At 34.0% G+C, this 18,264-nt stretch overlaps 2 protein-coding genes across 3 annotated transcripts in view; one reads left to right on the top strand and one right to left on the bottom strand.

Annotated features, from left to right (window-relative positions):
* The first annotated feature begins 732 nt into the window (after positions 1–732).
* LOC119638261 (FAS-associated factor 1) lies at positions 733–5,255 on the top strand. Its single transcript, XM_038034938.1, has 14 exons — positions 733–918; positions 1,003–1,071; positions 1,145–1,367; positions 1,460–1,624; positions 1,704–1,893; positions 1,960–2,164; positions 2,230–2,342; positions 2,402–2,520; positions 2,585–2,730; positions 2,805–2,959; positions 3,570–3,718; positions 3,780–4,054; positions 4,112–4,231; positions 4,829–5,255. Exons 1-14 carry the CDS (start codon positions 877–879, stop codon positions 4,985–4,987), a joined length of 2,130 nt encoding a protein of 709 aa, XP_037890866.1. The 5' UTR covers positions 733–876; the 3' UTR covers positions 4,988–5,255.
* Positions 5,256–5,868: 613 nt separating this feature from the next.
* The window catches only part of LOC119638248 (putative ferric-chelate reductase 1 homolog), a 29,763-nt gene continuing 17,367 nt past the window's right edge, over positions 5,869–18,264 (bottom strand). The window contains exons 2-11 of one of the 2 annotated variants that reach the window (XM_038034917.1): positions 10,346–10,689; positions 10,137–10,294; positions 9,758–10,080; positions 9,485–9,642; positions 9,266–9,419; positions 8,971–9,197; positions 8,668–8,911; positions 8,497–8,609; positions 7,453–7,590; positions 5,869–6,113 (exon numbers count right to left, since the gene is read on the bottom strand). In XM_038034917.1, the coding sequence (XP_037890845.1) occupies positions 5,979–6,113; positions 7,453–7,590; positions 8,497–8,609; positions 8,668–8,911; positions 8,971–9,197; positions 9,266–9,419; positions 9,485–9,642; positions 9,758–10,080; positions 10,137–10,294; positions 10,346–10,657 (1,962 nt within the window). In that variant the 5' untranslated portion in view covers positions 10,658–10,689 and the 3' untranslated portion in view covers positions 5,869–5,978. The remainder of the gene's footprint in view (positions 6,114–7,452; positions 7,591–8,496; positions 8,610–8,667; positions 8,912–8,970; positions 9,198–9,265; positions 9,420–9,484; positions 9,643–9,757; positions 10,081–10,136; positions 10,295–10,345; positions 10,690–18,264) is intronic. The other variant, XM_038034918.1, reaches the window with a different exon arrangement.

Below are 18,264 nucleotides of genomic sequence, written 5' to 3'. Positions count from 1 at the left end.
CTTATAATATTTGATTAATAAAAAGATCAGTTATTTAATTAAAGACAATCAGGAAAATCCTTAACGATCAATACATTTAAACGATTTATTACTTGCAGGGAGGTTAATTTTATTTTTAAAAATTCTGCTTTCAAAATTATTCTCCTTTCCATCATGCTATCAAAGTTCGTAACTTAAGAGAAAAAGGAAAAAATTCTCTTTGTTTTCATTGTTAACTAGCATTATTACGTAAATTTCTTTTAATGATTTTCTTTGTTTATGCCATTTCTCCATAACTAGCTATGATATTTCACTATAAACTTACGATAATGCATTTCCGCAATTATTACAGCTGTATTTCGTGGTGCAATAATCTGGTAACCCGGAGACTTCGTGACTTAACAAAGAAAGAAATTGGAATTGTTTTCGTCTCACAAGTCATTTTTTTTTTGCTATTTCCAAATGTTCAATAAAATTATCGACATTTCGTGGTGATTATAAAAGTTTCAAACGCAGTTCAATTAAAAATTTTCAAAAATTCACTAAAAAATAACCAAAATAAAAACATATAAAAAAAGAAAACGCTAACAATAAAATACCTTATGTTTAGGTTAATTGAAAAAAGAAGTTTTCTCTCTACTTGAAGAATACTTCACGAATGTATTCTGAGTCTGTGGTTTTTTTTATAAAAAATTTTATTAAAAATAAAAAGTCTTAATAACAACTATATCTGAAAAGTAAATATTTTCTCAAATAATTTACGAAAGCATTAAAAGAAGAAACTCGAAAATAATAAAGAAACAAAAAAAAATAAATAAATAAGTTGAAAAGGAGCGAAAAGGAATCAACCCCATCAAGCATTCATTCATTACACACAAGCCATCATAGATCAAGCAAATGTCGTCTGAAAACAAAGAAGAAATCTTGGCCAATTTTCAAGTAATTAAAAGAAAAAATTGTGATTTTTTTGTTGTTTTTTTGTTTTTATAACAACCGCTGACTAATTCTATTATAACTTTTTAGAGCATAACAGGCATCGATGATGTTGGCGAAGCATTTTCTCATTTGGAAGAAACTAATTGGGATCTCATGGTGAGTTACTTCAAATATATGCGCGCAGGCAATAAAAATTCATCACAATATCTGTTGATATTATGCTTTTAAGGCTGCCATACAACGTGTTATACCGCAGGATGACGAAATACAACCACCTTTACTAACAGAAGCTGAGCCCATGGTACCGTTTTCTTACCACGCTAGCACGTCTACTACAGCCTTAAATAATTTCTCATCGGAATCGAGTACATCATCCACATGCCCACGTTGGTTCAAAAACACGAGAAATCATAGTAAAAACAACACCGCTGCTGACAGCGCATTCGTACCAGGTATAACAACAGGGTTGTTTTTTACTCGTAAAAACTAAATTGTTTTCAAACTATTCTATTAAAAAAGATAATAATTGTTAACATTATTATAGTCTCATCAAATTCAGCCGACGATGATTTAATTGATCTTGCCTCTGATATGGACTTGGACGCCAGCATGTCATCGACATCGTCTACGACAACCAAGCAAATACTATTTAATATACACTTTGATCAAAAGATTTTTGATATACGACTGCCTTCAACTGCTACTATTGGTAAGAGTTATTTTCTATTTATTTAAGGTCTTATTTTTATATTGTAACGAAATTCCGTTATTTATTTATTCGTGTTTAGAACAATTGAAGAAAAAAGTAAATGATGCCACTGGTATACCGATATGTCGTCAAGCAATACGCGGCTGGCCGCCAGCAAAACTACGTGAGGCTCAAATACCTACAACCAAATTATCTAATTTAAATTTATCTCCTGAAAATGAATTAATATTGATCGATTTGACTGAGGAAGGTTATATGGATTTTGAAAAGTAAATATGTTTACAAATTTCCTAAGCAATGAATTTACGTAGTAACATTTTTTATAACTTTATTAGCGATGAGATCACGGGACGTTTGGATAAAATGTTTAAACTTACTATTGTACAACAGCCAGAAGGTAATCGCCATGAATTGACGTTTCCAGGACGTACAACGGTGCAAGAGGTTAAAACTAATGTTTACTATGTCACGGATATACCGGTTAGACACCAAGAGTGGACGGGGTGGCCACAAAGCTGCGACAATGATTCTACATTAGCGGTAAATAGTGCTAGCACAAATTTTAGCAGATATATACAATAACATCATTTCTGGCAAATTTGCAGCAATCTGGCATACAATTGACGCATAATTTTATATTGCAAAATGGTTCAAGTAAAATACGTTTTAATACTAACAGTGCTACAGTAACATCTACTCTACCACCACGCACGGCAAAGTAAGCTGTTCTATGTAAATAATTACCCAGTAAAACTTATGGTTATGTTCAAATTACAGTGTTATGGGTCTCGACACTGACAGCTCGACCGATGAATTTGAAGATGCTTCGGACTTTAATAACTGCGAAGAGTTCTTTACTGATCCACCACCAGTACAATCTGCCAGCAGGCATTTGAGTAAGTTTTTTTAAAAGGAATGTTATCGTGATGAACACAAAATCTTACGAATGCATTTCCTTAGTCTCTAACAACACAGATAATGAGACGACTGGCTCTTTGGAATTTCTTGATAATTACAAACAACGTTTTGGTGAACCTCATCCCATATTTTTCTCTGGCAGCCTAGAAGATGCTTTAAAAGAAGCCTGCCATAAGCCTGCACGTGAAGTAATTTCAATCTAGTTTTTTGCTTATTTGGAGTTTTTTTGTTTATTACATTTTTTTTTCTATACCCTCTTTAGCGTAAACTGCTGGCAATTTATTTACATCACGGAGAAAGTATTCTAACAAATGTGTTTTGTGATCGTCTTATGAAACATGAAAGCATTTTACAAACGTTTGCAGAAAATTTCATTGTGTACGGTTGGGATTTAACCCACGAAAGCAATAAACATTTGTAAGTTTGTATTCATGCTATCCAGTTTAACTGTAAAGATAGAGGACTTCGTCTTCTATCTTTCAATTTATAATTTTTTGGCACGCGGAATACAAGAAATCAATTCGATCAAAAGCACCCTTTACACAAATATGCTTAGGATCTTTAAAGAAATGAAAAGCCCATTTCTCCCTTTCATAATTAAAACTTTGTATGCCTGCCGTCCTATATATTTTGGTTAGTTAAAAACATTGATATTTTATTGCAAAAGGTTCATTCAGAACGTTAACCTTATATACATATATATATATATATATGCGTAAGTTGCGAATTTTATAACGAAAGATGGACACGTGAATGTTTACGTGCTAATCGAGAACATTTTATAGAGTCTTTTGTTCAGACATGATATGATAAAATATTGAGAAAATTCGGACTTAAACTATTCCATCTCAAATAAATGGGAAGGGAAACAAAGAGATGCAGAATAACTTAGATAATAGTTGATTACTTTAAAACCCTGACAAAGTTTCGTGCGTAAGTTGAAAACGAAAAACAAAGAAGATAAATATTTGATTACAAAATCCTCGGACTATTAAAATTGTATGACACTTGATTTTGTTTCTTACAGACTTCTGTCCTCCGTTACCGGTTGCATAAGTAATACAGCCTCATTGACTGTGCGTAATATATCAATAGACAAATTACCGTCAATACTAATAATTGGCAAAAGCCGTTTGTCTGGACGTACATCGTGCGAAGTATTATCTGTGATTCATGGTAAAGATCATCAAATTAAATTCATTATAAAACTTCATATTGACAAGATTGAACCATTTAGGCAATGTTGGCTTAGATGATTTGATGTCACGGCTTCTAGAGTCGGTGGAAATGTATAATGAACACTTGCAAGTTGAAATAGCTGAAGAAGATGCTCGGGCATTACGTGATCAAGTTAAAGCCGAACAGGATATGGCCTATCAGCAGACGCTGCAGGCCGATATAGCCAAAGAGGAGGCCAAACAGCAAAAGGAGGCAGCCATAGCAGCTGAACGAAAACGTTTGGCTTCAGAAAGAGCCGAAGAGGAAGCAAGACGAGAGTCAATACGTTTGGTGGTAGGTTTTTAAATACAACAAAGCGCTTACAATATATTTTTGACCATTCAATTTTAGGCTAAACAATCTTTGCCTCATGAACCGGCTGAAACTGAGAAAAATATTTCCAAAATACGTGTACGCAAGCCAACTGGCGAGTTTTTAGAACGTAGATTTTACACCAATAACACATTAGAGGTAAAAGAATAATACAATCAATTTTTAAATTTTCATACCTATCATCAAAAGAACTTTGCGAAATATGAAAGCAGACATCATATACTCTATATACATTTTAAACTAACAAATATCGAGCCTAATATTAAAGCTAGCAATGACGATATGTAGGCGTAAAAGTTCAATGAAAAAGTCGAATATATGAATTTAGACTTGCAAACTGCCTGTTGTGCTCGCTAAGAAGGTGTTCCCTCTTAAAATTCTTTTAATTTCTATGGAACTTCTTTTTCTCTTTATGAAACGCTAAACAGTTAATTTGCTTGAGCTTGTGTTATTATCTTTTCATGTCAGGTAACTGCAGACCTCTCCCGTCTGTTATTGAAATTGTCACAGCGTCGGGATTTCAGAAAAAAAATTAAAAAATTAGTTAATATATTCACAGCCGAATTCTAAAATCAATTTAGAGAATGAATATAGTACGTATGCAAAGATTTACGGATAAGTTTTATAAAAGACATATTTAGGGAATATAATGCAAATCGAAATAGATCGCAATTGGTTCGAGGTGATGGGTATTTAATTTTATTATTTTAAACAATTTTTTTCTTATTTTTCTAGGATTTATTAAATTTTGTTGCCTCGCATGGTTTTCTTATCGAAGATTACAAATTAATATCTAGTTGGCCACGTCGTGATTTGACCTCAGTCAATGCTACACAAACATTACAACATCTAAAATTATATCCACAGGAAACGGTTATATTAGAAGAACGATGATTTTAAATTTATAAATTTTAAATACTTTCCTTCTTGTCCCATCCTATCTATCTTATCCTCTCTTATTCTTTTTTTTTTCTCCTTTTCCCTTTCCCCCTCTCTCTCCTTCTATCTCTCTCTCTCTATCACCCTCTCTTTCTCTCTCTCTCTGGTAACAAATTCATATGTCATACTCAGAAACGTGTGTGTGTTCTCGAAATTAATTTACAAGAACTTAGAAACCAAAAAAAATTAAATAGAAAAACAGAAAGCAGAAACATTTCTTAATAATATACTTAGCCTGCCCAACTACAAACCAAACAAAAAAAAATTTTTTTGTAATTGAATCGCAAAGAAAATTATAAATAAGTATGAAAGAAATTAGCCGAAGTAGAATTCAGTAAAGTAAACACGAAGAGACTAGAGTTCTATCTTATCTATTAAACCAGCGATGGTGATGATCGGAAGCATCATCTCTGTCCGCAGTAGCGTTTAATAGATGTGATTAGCCAGTTTTAAGAAAATTCCAAAAAGAAATAACGTATTTTTTAAAAGAAATAGATGAATAAAAAAAAACTGTCACAAATTTAAAGAATTAAAAGGCACCATTTCTATATTTTAATCTTGTTTTTCTTTTCGTTCGCTTTTTTTTTTTAGTTTATTAAAATTTATAAATAATATTATTTGTTAAAAAAGTTTTTTTTCTGTTACTGTACACATGCAATAACAGTAGACTTTATACACCATTTGATTTTGTACATCTATGTAGAGCAAAAAACAAAAAAGAAAAAGATTAACAAAAAAAATTGTATAAACTTATATACACACACACACACACTGTCTTAATCTTCTATATACAAATACAAAACTTAATAAAAAATATATATATTAAATTAAATGTAAGTAAAAAAAAGACATTTTAAAAAATATTATAACGCTAGAAAAAAAAACTTTGAGCCAAAATGTTATTTGGTTTGGGATATTTTCCACTTTTTTTTTTTTGTTTTAGATTTTAATTTAACTTCGCTTGCAGATCCTTAAAAGTTGCTTCGATTGGAGCCAGCACGACAATAAGCACCAAAACCGCAACAAAAAGAATTAATATTACTATATACAGACCCAAAAGCCCTTTGCGGAAAGCACTGAACTGAAAAGATATATAAAAAAAAAAACGAGTAGACATTTTAGTTGAGCAAGGCCGACCTTTGGATACGCTACACCACTTCGCTCTGTTTGGCTATAATACGCCAAAAAACAGTCATCATTTTCATGTAAAGGCACATTTTTATGGAAGACCGCATACTAGACAATGCCCAAGACATAGCATGATGTAATTCAAATTTAGCAAAGTAAATTTTCTTTCTAATAATTTTATTATTTTTTAGTTTCCGTCGTAAAAGACTAGAAATAAGACTTTCTCATCATAAAACTTGAAAAAATGAAACTTTCTTCTGAGGAGCTTACTAAGCATGAGAAATGTTATATGGGATAGAGTCCAAGAAATAAACTCATGTCGGTTAAGTTTGGTTCATTTCCTTTGGTGCATTTCCTAAGAACCATTATATGCGATGTTATCTAAAAAATAGACCTACACTGTCCAAGTTCGGTAAAGTTGATTACTTTATCAATTTACTATAATAAACTCATTTTCACCATGAAATATTGAAACTTGCAATTTTTTAAAATATAAAGATTCAGTTTTCCTAGAAACTATGATATAAACTGTAAAAATCACTCCAGTAGAATAAACCGAACCAAAATATTATTACTCAGAATTTAGTGGAAAAATGTTGTTAATTTCAATTTTTGAAAATAAGTCGTCACATGGGGAGTGGTCGAAAAAATTGACCGATCTCAATCATTTTTAAAAGCGTTTGTTATTAGGTCAAAACACGTCAATCTACCAAATTTCATTGAAAAAACTTAAAAATTGTAATCTGCAGGTTGAATACAAAGTACATGGATGGCCAAACTTAGATCGGTTCGGAAATCTTAAAAAAAGGGAGCTCAAGTTATCAAAATAACAATTCAGATTGGTGAAATACTATACTATACTATAATACCCGCGAGTATTGTCGATAAATGTTGTTAATTGGTATTTTTATTCGTATAGCGGTTTTTCAAAGTAAACCCTTATGGGGGAAATGGGTAAAAAACGTGATCAAAAGTTGACCCAAAACCTTTTTAATAGCGTTTATCCTTGGGTCTATCGTGGGTGCTACATATGTCGACATAACCTTAATGTAGCACTGTAGCGCAATTGTTGCAGGATGTAAAAAAGGAAGTACATTTAAAATTTGGAATTCCTTAAGGGAACGGATGGTAAATATTGAGCTGAAAAAATGTTATGGATGGAAAGTACTCTTGATATGAGTTCCTGTTGAATAGAAACGTAAATAAACTGTCACGCATATGATGTTCATCTTATTTGGCACTGTTTCCAATGGATAAGTGAAGAATTTCAAGAGGACACCGTGCATACTTACCGGTGCATCCATTTTACGTTCCATCTTCATACTGTTACGTAGGCCATGATGAGACATATCGCCCATTTGAAAAGCATTGATCTTTTGCGTTTGCTGCCGATCAGAAACGCAACCTGCAATCTGTATACATAAAAATATCTGCATTTAGTTATGGCATAGTAAGAGTCCTTAGCCGAGACAGATAAACAGGGATAATTAGTAGCTAATGATTGAAAATGAAATATTATTAACTTTGTTTTTTTTTTTATACAAACAATAATATTTACATTTTTCCAGGCGAAATAGGGACATCTTATGTACATAGATAGGGGATATAAAATATGAGTTAGATCTAAGTCGTGATAAGGAGGGAGATTTTATCTAAATTCATGCATAATTTTAATTTTTACATCAGTCGTACAAAGCATCTCAAGAGCATAAAGAGTATAAACATAGTCGTGGTAAGATACTACGAAACCTCTTGAGTCTCTTCAATTCTCAAAACGTTCAATAAATAGTTGACTATAAGCAGCCAGCCCTAGCGGAGGAATAATTGCTTTTCAAGAGGTTTTAAAGAATGCACTGATGAATATCACCGTTTTTTCCTAGCTACTAATTTGCGTATTTCAAGGAGCGAATTCGAGGAGGACTGTCTGTAAGTCGACATAATGGGATATTTTTTCCCAGGGGATTGTAGAATCTACTATGATTCTATGATTCTAATCGGTAGACGTGTTGTTTATGAAAATTTTGTAAATTTCGGTAGCATAAACTTAAGCACATTAGCTTAGACTCATGCTAGCTTCGCCTGAATATATCGCAGCATTTTTTTACGAGAAAAAAAATCCAATTTTACGTCAGGAGTAAGACGTTTGGCAATTAATATACTTTTGAAGACTTTCTTCGTTTAATTTCGGAATGGAAGTTTTTTCTTGAAAGAAAAACCTTAGTGTTAAGCTCGTTTGAAACGGCCCTTGCAATACGAAATTTACATTTTGTGCAAATGAAGCTTACGTTCCAATTGCTCCCTTTTTGCTTGGAGTGGAACATTTATTCATTACTTACTGAGTATATCAAATGAACTATAACATGGATGGCTACGTAAGCGACTAATATCCAATCCATCCATTCCGGCAATTCAGCCTTAGGTAATTTCACCGCGTAAAATATGGTAACAACTAAAAAAAAAAAAAAATCACGTTCTTATCAATAAAATATTTATCGATTACAACTTACTAGCTAACAAATGAGCTAAGTTACCGCCCAACCAATGGAGCCAATTGAAAATGGGTCGATTTTTCGAATTTGGAGCCGGTCGAAATAAAGCACCAAACGGTTGTATAAAGCATATTATGGTAGTCACGACACCTAGTATAGCATGACGATCCTGATTGGCAGACCAACCGTTAATTTCAACAAAAATGAGCACAAAGGCGACCATAGTTAAAGACCAGGTGCTGACCATACAAATACGATGCCACTGAAAATTATGTAAGATGACATGCTTCCGAGAGATCGAACTAATTACGGGATACTTACAGCAAACCATTGATCTTTGCCGCATAACTGACTGCCCGTCCAGGTTTGCTTGAAATAACGAGCCAAAATTATGCCCAGGGAAGTGGTACCTATCCAAGCAGTAATCATAAAAGCTCCGTGTAATCTTAATAAAATAGGTGAGGCAGCACTAAGACTTTGTATTTCAGCTAAACTAATAGCTTTAGAGGAGGAAGATTTGATGATATCATGATAACCTACCCCAGCATCTAAAAACGAATGACAATAAAGAAGTTATATATTATACGTATAGCTCAGATAATTATTCAATAATTACCTTTTAGACTCCTGCCAGAAGCCAAAAGTAAAAAGTATTTTTTATTAACTAAATCAAAGACACGATTTCCCACTTTTGTGGTTTGATCACGTTCAACTTTGCAATAAATAGCGCCATTAATAAAAGAAGATTCCACAAGACGGGCAGTAAGAGGCTAGAAGATTAAGACAATATACAGCATTAGTAATCCGGCGATATCAAAAACATTGTTAAACTTACAACTCCGTTACGTTTTGCACCGTAATTACCATTCGGTGGGGCTGAGGTATACGAACTGTACATAGCAACCCGGCCATTCTGAGGTACACATTCGGTAACCAAATCGTCACCCATTTTATCGTCATCCGATAGACCTAAAGCTACATAAGCCGCATCCTCTGTTAATAGAAAATAACAATTTTGATAACGTTTGCTGAGGATGTGTGAGAGAGAGAGAGAGAGAGAGAGAGAGAGAGAGAGAGAGAGGGACAAACCGTAGTTAAATTTACTTACTTGCTGTGCACAGAATTTCAAATTCGTGGATATTGCCGCGTACCTTAATTGCGCCTGCATTAACACAATTTCTCTTCTCTAGACAACCATCGGGAATACCGAAACAAATTTTCGCTGACTCACATTCATCATAAAAGGGATCTTCAGGCATCGGCGTAGTAACTGGCTGTTCATAAGCTGGCACATACGGCGGGCGTGATGAGGGAGAGAATCTTGGTCTAGGCGTGCTATAATTTTGCGGTGCTAAATCTCGCTTTACGACACGCACCGTATTAGACGGAATGCCCACCCAAAACGTATCATACGATTGAGCGACTGTAGAACTGAATAAATTTTTGTTAAAGATTTTGGCTAAAATTATTGTAAACAATTCGCTTACTTGAAAATGACGTCACCTTCAAAATCTATCGGGGATTGCCATTCCAAAGAGATCTCTGCTTTAGGACCAGCATGCGAGTGTGTCGCAGAATTGCCCACCGAATTTCCGCAATTCATTAGCTTGGAGTGACCACTTTCAGAGGGATTGAATTGTCCCATCTAAGTTAAAGAAACTATTAAAATGTATTAGGATATTGTCCTTCAACTTACAATTTCATAAGGCGGTCGGATCTGCCGTGCTTGTATCATGAAACCACCGAACTGTAAACCATTCGGCACGCCAGCTATATAAACACGCAAAACCTGACCTTGACCAACAACGCTACTTGATGTTTCTATTCGAAAAGGTGGTACCGAATTCGCTGGCAGTATGCCGCCACCGTGAAATGGCAACATTGTGTCACATACCTTTTCCGGTGCACCGTTTGGAAAAGCATATATACGTGGTAACGTCTGCGCTACGATAAGCAGTACAAAAATTTTACTACTAAAAAATACAAGTCGGTTTTCCTCTTTCATCATTTTCGTTATTACGTTGGCGGCACCGAATAACTCTGTATTTCGAAAAGAAAAAAAGGTTTGAAGTATAAGATTTTAAGCTAATTAAAATAATTAGTAGCAAATTGGTGATTTCGAGGGCTTCACACATGAGCAAACAACTTTTCCAATAAACATATAATAAAATGCAACGATAACGATAGCCTTCCGCCTACATCCATAACAACTTTGCAAACGAATATTTCAATAACATTTGCAAACTATATTCATTATAAGATTAGTGTTCGTCGTTGTTTGAAAACGTCAACGCCAGGTTCTTCCAGTCTTTCAAGTTTAACTAATATATAATATAATGTAATTATTTAAAAAACTTATAATCTTCTCTTTCTTCATTTCTCTCGCTTCAGTTTTACTTTCTTTTAAAACCTTTTGCTTCAAGTAATTTGTTTGTAAATCTTTGGCATATTTGAAGATCCATTCCTAGACCCATTAATCCAATAGGTTCCAAACACTTCATTCATTTATAGTATATTCTACGCACCCCTCCGCCAACTGCTCGAACAATTAAATTCGTAGATTTTACCGTTAGCACTAAAATTAACCAAGTAACGATGTTATAGTCGGGCAAGGCTGTTTTGGTGACAATACCTTAAAAGATAGACGTTGTTTTCATGCAAAGGCGCACTTTCCCTGAAAGCCCGCGTATTGGAGGAATCCTTATATGCAGTGGTATCCAAAAAATAGACCTACGTAATCCAAATTCGGCAAGGTTGGTTTCTAAGTCGGTTTATTATTATACATTATTTTTGCCACGAAATATAAGAAATTGCACTGTTTTACTACGTAAACGTTCAGCGTTCATAGGAACGGTTACATGAGAAAGGGTTCAAAAAATTGCCACAACCAAACCAATACGAGGCGACTTTTGTCGAGAAATTTTGAACATTGCAATTTTTTCCGTATAACGGCTTTTCAAAATAAAGCATCATATGGGGAGCGGCCGGAAGGTGGACGCATTTTCAATAGCGTTCATGTTCCGATCAAAGCATGGCAGTGCACCGAATTTCACCAAAAGTAATACAAAAAATTGCGACTGATTGCTTGAATACAAATTTACATGAACAAACATCAGGCGAACCGAGAGGGTTAGATCGATTTACAAAATGATTTTAAACTGATCGATATAATAAATGGGGATCTATCTCAAGCTCTTCTCTGTGTTACATGCGTCCGTGTTCCACGAACGGTGCAGGTTATAATAGCATAACCCGTGAACTGTCTGTTTAAGCGGAAGTATGTAAAATCCAGAAGCACTTGAGATACATTTACCTTTTATTACACCGATACACAAGCTTATCTGTCTGTCGGAAGTCTATTCACGTAGTGTTGTGTTCAACGTAAATGTCGAAACTTTCGCGTTATTTTGATGAAATCTTGTACACGGATATGTTTTTAATCCCAAAAACGAATGCTATTGAAAATGGCTCGGATTAGACAAACTTTTCGCCCAATCCTCATAAAACACCTTCATTTGAGAAGTCATTATGTTAAAAAAATGGTATAATTTTCAGAAATTCTTGACAAACATCGCAGAGTAATAGTATTTCAGCAATCTAAATTTGTGTAAAAACTTTGGATCTCCTGCGTCAATTTTTTGAACATTTAGCCACGTAGCCGTTCCTACGAAAACTGAATCTTTGTATAACAAAGGTAGATAACTTGCAATACTTCTTGATGAAAATTCGTTTTTAATAATAATTTGACATAAAAATTAATCTTACTGAATTTGGACCATAAAAGTCTATTTGTTTGACTCCAATCCATGTATGGATTCTAATGAAAAATAACTTTTTTTATGCCAAAGTGGTCCAATTTTCAATATTTTATGATAAAAATTTGCAAATTAACCATAGGGAATTTGGATCACATAGGTCTGTTTTTTAGATCGTGCCACATATAAGGCCTCATGGTCTAATTTGCGGTTTTGACAAAAACAAGTGGAAAATAGGCTTGTCTTTGATAAGTTAATGTTGAGTATCCTCCAATATGAGGGCTTCCACGAAAATGATGCATTTATCCAGTTACACTTAATTATAGAATTAATTTTAATGTTAACAGTTAAAAAGTACACAGTAAAGCTAAAGTTAATTTTTAAATTAGGTGGAACTAGAATGGAAACAATTGGTAACAATAAGCATTTAAGGGGGCGGGTGATATTGCTTCTTTTTTTTTCATAATTTTTGGCTATAATATATTTAAAATTTTAAGTGATAAGAAAAAATGATACGCGGAACATAGCTTTGCAAGTGCAAAAGTACACTAAACTAAAAGAAACGTGAATGAAAAGGCATTCAATTAATCGTAAGGAGTAGGTTACCATGGGCTGTAACGTTCCGCTCCAAACGATAAATACTTTCTGCCTTTCTCAATAAGTACGCTGCTTGGATCCCCGTTAGGGTACTGCGGATGCCATACGTCTAAGTAGTGGGCTGTAGCGATCGTTCTTGTTTCGCGGACATTGACTAAAACAGTAAAGAATTATATTCTAGATGAGTCAGGGAACTACGAAATTACATATCTAGAATAGAAGGAATTCCAAATAGATGTATAGAAAAAATAGATAAATCTATTAAAACTCCCTCATGTGTAGTAATAGTTCGGCGATGTTCACCCCGTCCCAGCTCCATTCTCTACTATTCTACTTATTAAAAGAAGAATTAATGTAGGCGTTAAAAGTTAAAATCTTATATTATTTATTTGAGGAAAAGCTATATGAGGAGCTTCTAAATATTAATGGTACGCGCTTCTCCTTATCTCAGGCCTTACTGCGAAGGAAATTTCATTGTGTCTTTTCAAGAGTAATGGGGCCTTCCAAATTAAGAAGGTTTACCTTTTTTGTACGCTTCAAATTAACTCATATGTAGTACAACGCCATGGAATTAATAATATTGAAGGGTAGGCATTCACATCTTTATAGAGACATCTGCATAGTGGTGGTGTTGTAGATTAGGGATAAAATAAAAATTTTTTAAAAATTGAAACTTAAAACAATAAACACGCTTTCGTTGAGATCACCTTTTTCGAGTTTACAATACCGACGGTTCTTTCAATTTTGTTCGATTTCCATTTCTTTTAACTCAGTCGTATCAGTTAAATTTGCTGCTATAGTCATTATACTTTGCATCACTTGTGGTGCCGAATACATGACGTTAGTGTAATTATATTGAACAAACAAAGATAGACCAATATAGACTCAATTTTTGTTATACCGATCGTTTCAGACTTATAATCTGAATTGATCTAAGCTTGTCTAACCGTTGATCCGTCAAATGACTGTCCACGTAATTTGTGTTCAACCTACAAGTTTTGAGTTATTTTGATGAAAGTTGGTACAGTGACGTTTTTTTGACTCAAGCACTGACGCTATTAAAAATGGTTGAGATCGGACCACTTTTTCGACCACTCCCCGTATGACGCGTTATTCTGAAAAGTCGTTATACGAAAAAAAATTGTAATTTTCAAAATTTCTCGACAAAACTGGTTAGGTAGAAGTATGTCGGCATTCCAAATTGGTATTAAAACTCTGTATCGGCTGGATCAATTTTTAAACCCCCTCTCATATAGCGAAAATTGAAGCTCATGCGACAAAAAGGTATGATTTTCAATGCTTCACGATGAAAATTATATCGTAATAGTAATTTAAAATAAAAAATTTAACTGTGTCAAATTTGGGTCATCCCGGCTAATTTTTGGAATCCTACCCTAATAAGGACTTTCACGAGAATTGATGCTTTGTAGAACAGAAAAGTCGAAGTTTTAATTATGGTGATGGAAGTTGACCCACAATATTATAATAATTAATGTATATATATATATAATTATAATAATTTCATATTTGGACCTTCTACGGCTATTTTTGTAAATATTAAACTTGTATTACATTAGGTTGCGTTTTGAGCTCGCTTCCCCATAAATACCACACATGAAGAATACGCCTTGATTTAGAAACAAGATATATTTTATGCGTTGTATGATAAAAATGGGAATTGTGTTAGGGAATGAGGTGTAAGGTATATAATGGTCGGCCTTGCTCAACTATAATGTTCTTACTTGTTTTATGTTAATTTCTATTATGATGAAATTTTCATCATGAAGCATTGAGAATTATACCTTTTTGTCGCTTCAGTTTTCGCTATATAAGAGAGGGCTCAAAAATTGGTCCAGACGATCCAAAGTTTTCATACCAATTTAGAATGCTAAAATATTACTACTTCACCACATTTGCCGAGAAATTTTGAAAATAACAATTTTTTCCATATAACAACCTTTCAGAATAAAGCGTTGTATAAGGAGTGGTCGAAAAAGCTGACTGATCTCAAAGATTTTCAATATCGTTCGTCCTTCTGTCAAGACAAATCACTGGACCAAATTTCATCAAAATATCTCGAAAATTGCGACCTGTAGCATGAGCGCAAATGTGCATGGATAGACGTCAGGCTGACAGGCCGACAGACAGGCATAGATCATTTCAGATTACGATTCTGAATCGATCGGTATAATAAAAACTAAGTCTATCTTAAGCCCTTCTGCGTGTTACATACGTCCGCACTAACTTAATATAGCCTGTACCACAAGTGGTGTAGGATATAATGAATTCTACAAAATCTTTAATAAAAATAAAAATTGGTGTAGAGTATTTAATTGTTGGCCCAGCCCGACTATAATATTCTCACTTGTTTTCTTTCTTTTCTTTGTCTCTTTTTTCCAACTTATACGGTAGCCAAAAACCGTTATACGTAATACAGCGCTACGTTATATACATTTATATTTGCTGATAGTAACAACAACAATAGCGAAATGGAAGTCAAGAACACTATAAGTGTATGTAGCATAATAATGACATCACAAACGCTATGCATCACATACTTTCGCCTTTCGAACAATAATTACAGTTGGCTTAAATAATTACATACATTTGCCTCTTTCCTGAGCGATTGAGTGTAAGTAAGAGGCTTTTAATAACATTAATCAGCGAAAAGGCTTTATCCGATTTTCATAGTCACCGGCTGTAGGAAGTGTTTAAAAATTTTCAAAACGTTGTCCGACGATCTTTACCCCTTCAATATAAATCTGATTTCGTCTTAAGTTTTTCAATAAAATGCCTTTTCTTATACCCATCACCGAATGAAGAAAGACCTTTATTCATCTTGTCAACATTTTTGTAAAGCCCGCAAGGGGAGCTTCAGAGAGCCCATGAAGTATGTCTGGTCTTGGCGAAAGGCGATTTCGGAACCCAAGCAAGCTGGTCTGCTCGTTTGCCTGCCTTTCTGTGTAATATATATGGTAAGCATTCCCCGTCCACAGCAATGTAAATATCGCCTTCATGCCTGGCACGAACATTTAAGAATCATCAAGAACATTAAGAGAGGGAGATAAGAGATTTTCTCAATTTATGTCGCACAATAGGATTAGACTTTGACCAATTTGGCCCTTTCTTAATGTTTTCTGCTCATTACTCATAAACTACAATAGGTATACGATGCAAATCTCTACGTATATTTTACAAAAAATGGACAAAACAGCTACGTCCATTCAATATTAAAAAACATAGAAATTTACGCTGCCCTATACCACTTGTGATACCGCGGGATATTAAGTGTGTGTGGAGGTATGCAACAGCCAGAAGTACATGAGATTGACCCACTTTTTGTTGTACCAATCGGTTCGGCGACCCCTGCTAAGCTCGCCCATGCGTCCGCTAGTCTGTTCGTCTTCTTTTCTTGTGTTTAACTTACAGATCGCAATTTCCGAGGTATTTTGATGAAATTTTGAATACCGGCAGGTGTGGACACAATTGAAAATTATTCGGATCGGACCATTTTTTCGAACGCTTCCAATATAATATTAGCTTTATAGATCTTTATATGGACAACTGTGTCAAGCGAAATTATGTAGGGTATTTAAGAGTGGGCACGTTCCATCATAATGTTTCTATTTCTTTAAATTCCTTTTTGGGATAACATTGGTGGATACGATTTTTTTTCGTTTTGTATTATGGGTGTGTAAGTACAGGGAGCACGCATATTTTCAAATATGATGCATAAACCGAAGTCAAATTTCAATTTATTATTTTAATTATCATTCGTCACTATTTGATGACTTGCAGAGAGAGGCAAGACCAACCTTAATCAAGACCTCTCTTCCTACTATGTTTTTCTGCAAACACCTAATGAGGCTAATTAACTTCCATACCGTCTGCTTGAGTTATTTTAATAATTACATCAACAACAACAACAATAGCCAGTTTTCTTTGCATGAATGCTTAACACATTTACCGGGAGGTTATGTTTTTCGTCGTAGTCTGTCGTATAGTCTGTCAAATTTTGCTCTTAGCTTGCAAAAATTTGGTGGCTACAAGGGTCGGCTAAGTGGAATCCAGAGAAAGAAAATTTTTATTCAAGTTTATAGAAGTTGTCAAAATGCACGGTGAAAGAAACTTTCCAGTCACCTGCTCTCCTCGCTTTCTGTTCAATTCACTATGGCTATCGTGTAGAGAGACAGTTTACGAAAAAAGATAGATAGATAGAAAAGATGGATAGAAAAAGATATAGAGATAGGACAGAAAAGAGAGAAAGTAGGAGGAAACAAAAATTTTTGATCCTTTATTCCTAGTAGGCGTTTCTAAAGAGATTGATCTGTTGTTTCAAGTTGCTGAACAAAACTTTACTAAATTTTTATAGCGCTTCCAGTTTTTTAAGGGTTTCACATTGCAACGAATGGTTGGTTGAAACCACGCGTATGGTACTTGATTTTCGAGAGGAGGTTTGCAAATAAAAGAAGAACACAACATAACAAGAAAGTTGTAGTTGTTTGCAAAATATCTGTTGAAAAATAATTAACATTTTTTAATTTTTTAAATAATACGAAAACGTGTTATTAAATTTGTGGCAACGGTTTGAGTTAATTGAAAGCTTTCTTATATTGAATTTTTCTTTGACGCTACTATATTTTTTTTCCAGATTTAACATTAATGGCTTTTCTGTAGATTGTAAGTTATAGTTTATGCCTGATTGTTTGCGGATTGTCTTTCTGTTTGGTTCTTGATGGTGCATCACGCCAAACCTAGATCGTTCCATCTTAAGCTTTAGTTTGCAACTCAGTTTAGATGGGCGGATTTATCCTCAATCGGAAATATGCAGATTTCATTATGTACTTCAAGCAAAACAAAATCAAAAATCAAATCTAAGTGGAACGCTAAGCACTAAGAAATATCTGTCATTATTTTTTAAGAATCTTAATTATGATATTTATTTACACTTGAATTAAGCTTGCAAACAGTGTAGAAAAGCAAATCTGAAAGTAACGACGCCATACGTATTCTTGCTATTAAAAATAAACAAAATCGCATATAACAACAGCATCGGCAATTCATTATTCAATCAAGAATCAAGAATCACATTAACAAAGCATCAGGTGTGCAACATTCTCTTCTACAAATTTACAGTAAGCATGCTTTAAAAATTAGAACATACGGAACTTGGCTTGGATTTAAAAGTGATCGTTTCACTATGAAAGACAAAGATCGAAAAACTTTGAAGATTTTAATTTTAAGCAAAATTGTACGAAGACAA

Source organism: Glossina fuscipes, unplaced genomic scaffold, assembly GCF_014805625.2.
Source record: "Glossina fuscipes isolate IAEA_lab_2018 unplaced genomic scaffold, Yale_Gfus_2 86, whole genome shotgun sequence".
Classification (NCBI taxonomy): Eukaryota; Metazoa; Arthropoda; class Insecta; order Diptera; family Glossinidae; genus Glossina; species Glossina fuscipes.
The sequence above is the reverse complement of the archived record's forward strand: the minus strand, read 5'-3'. Positions and strand labels throughout refer to the sequence as shown.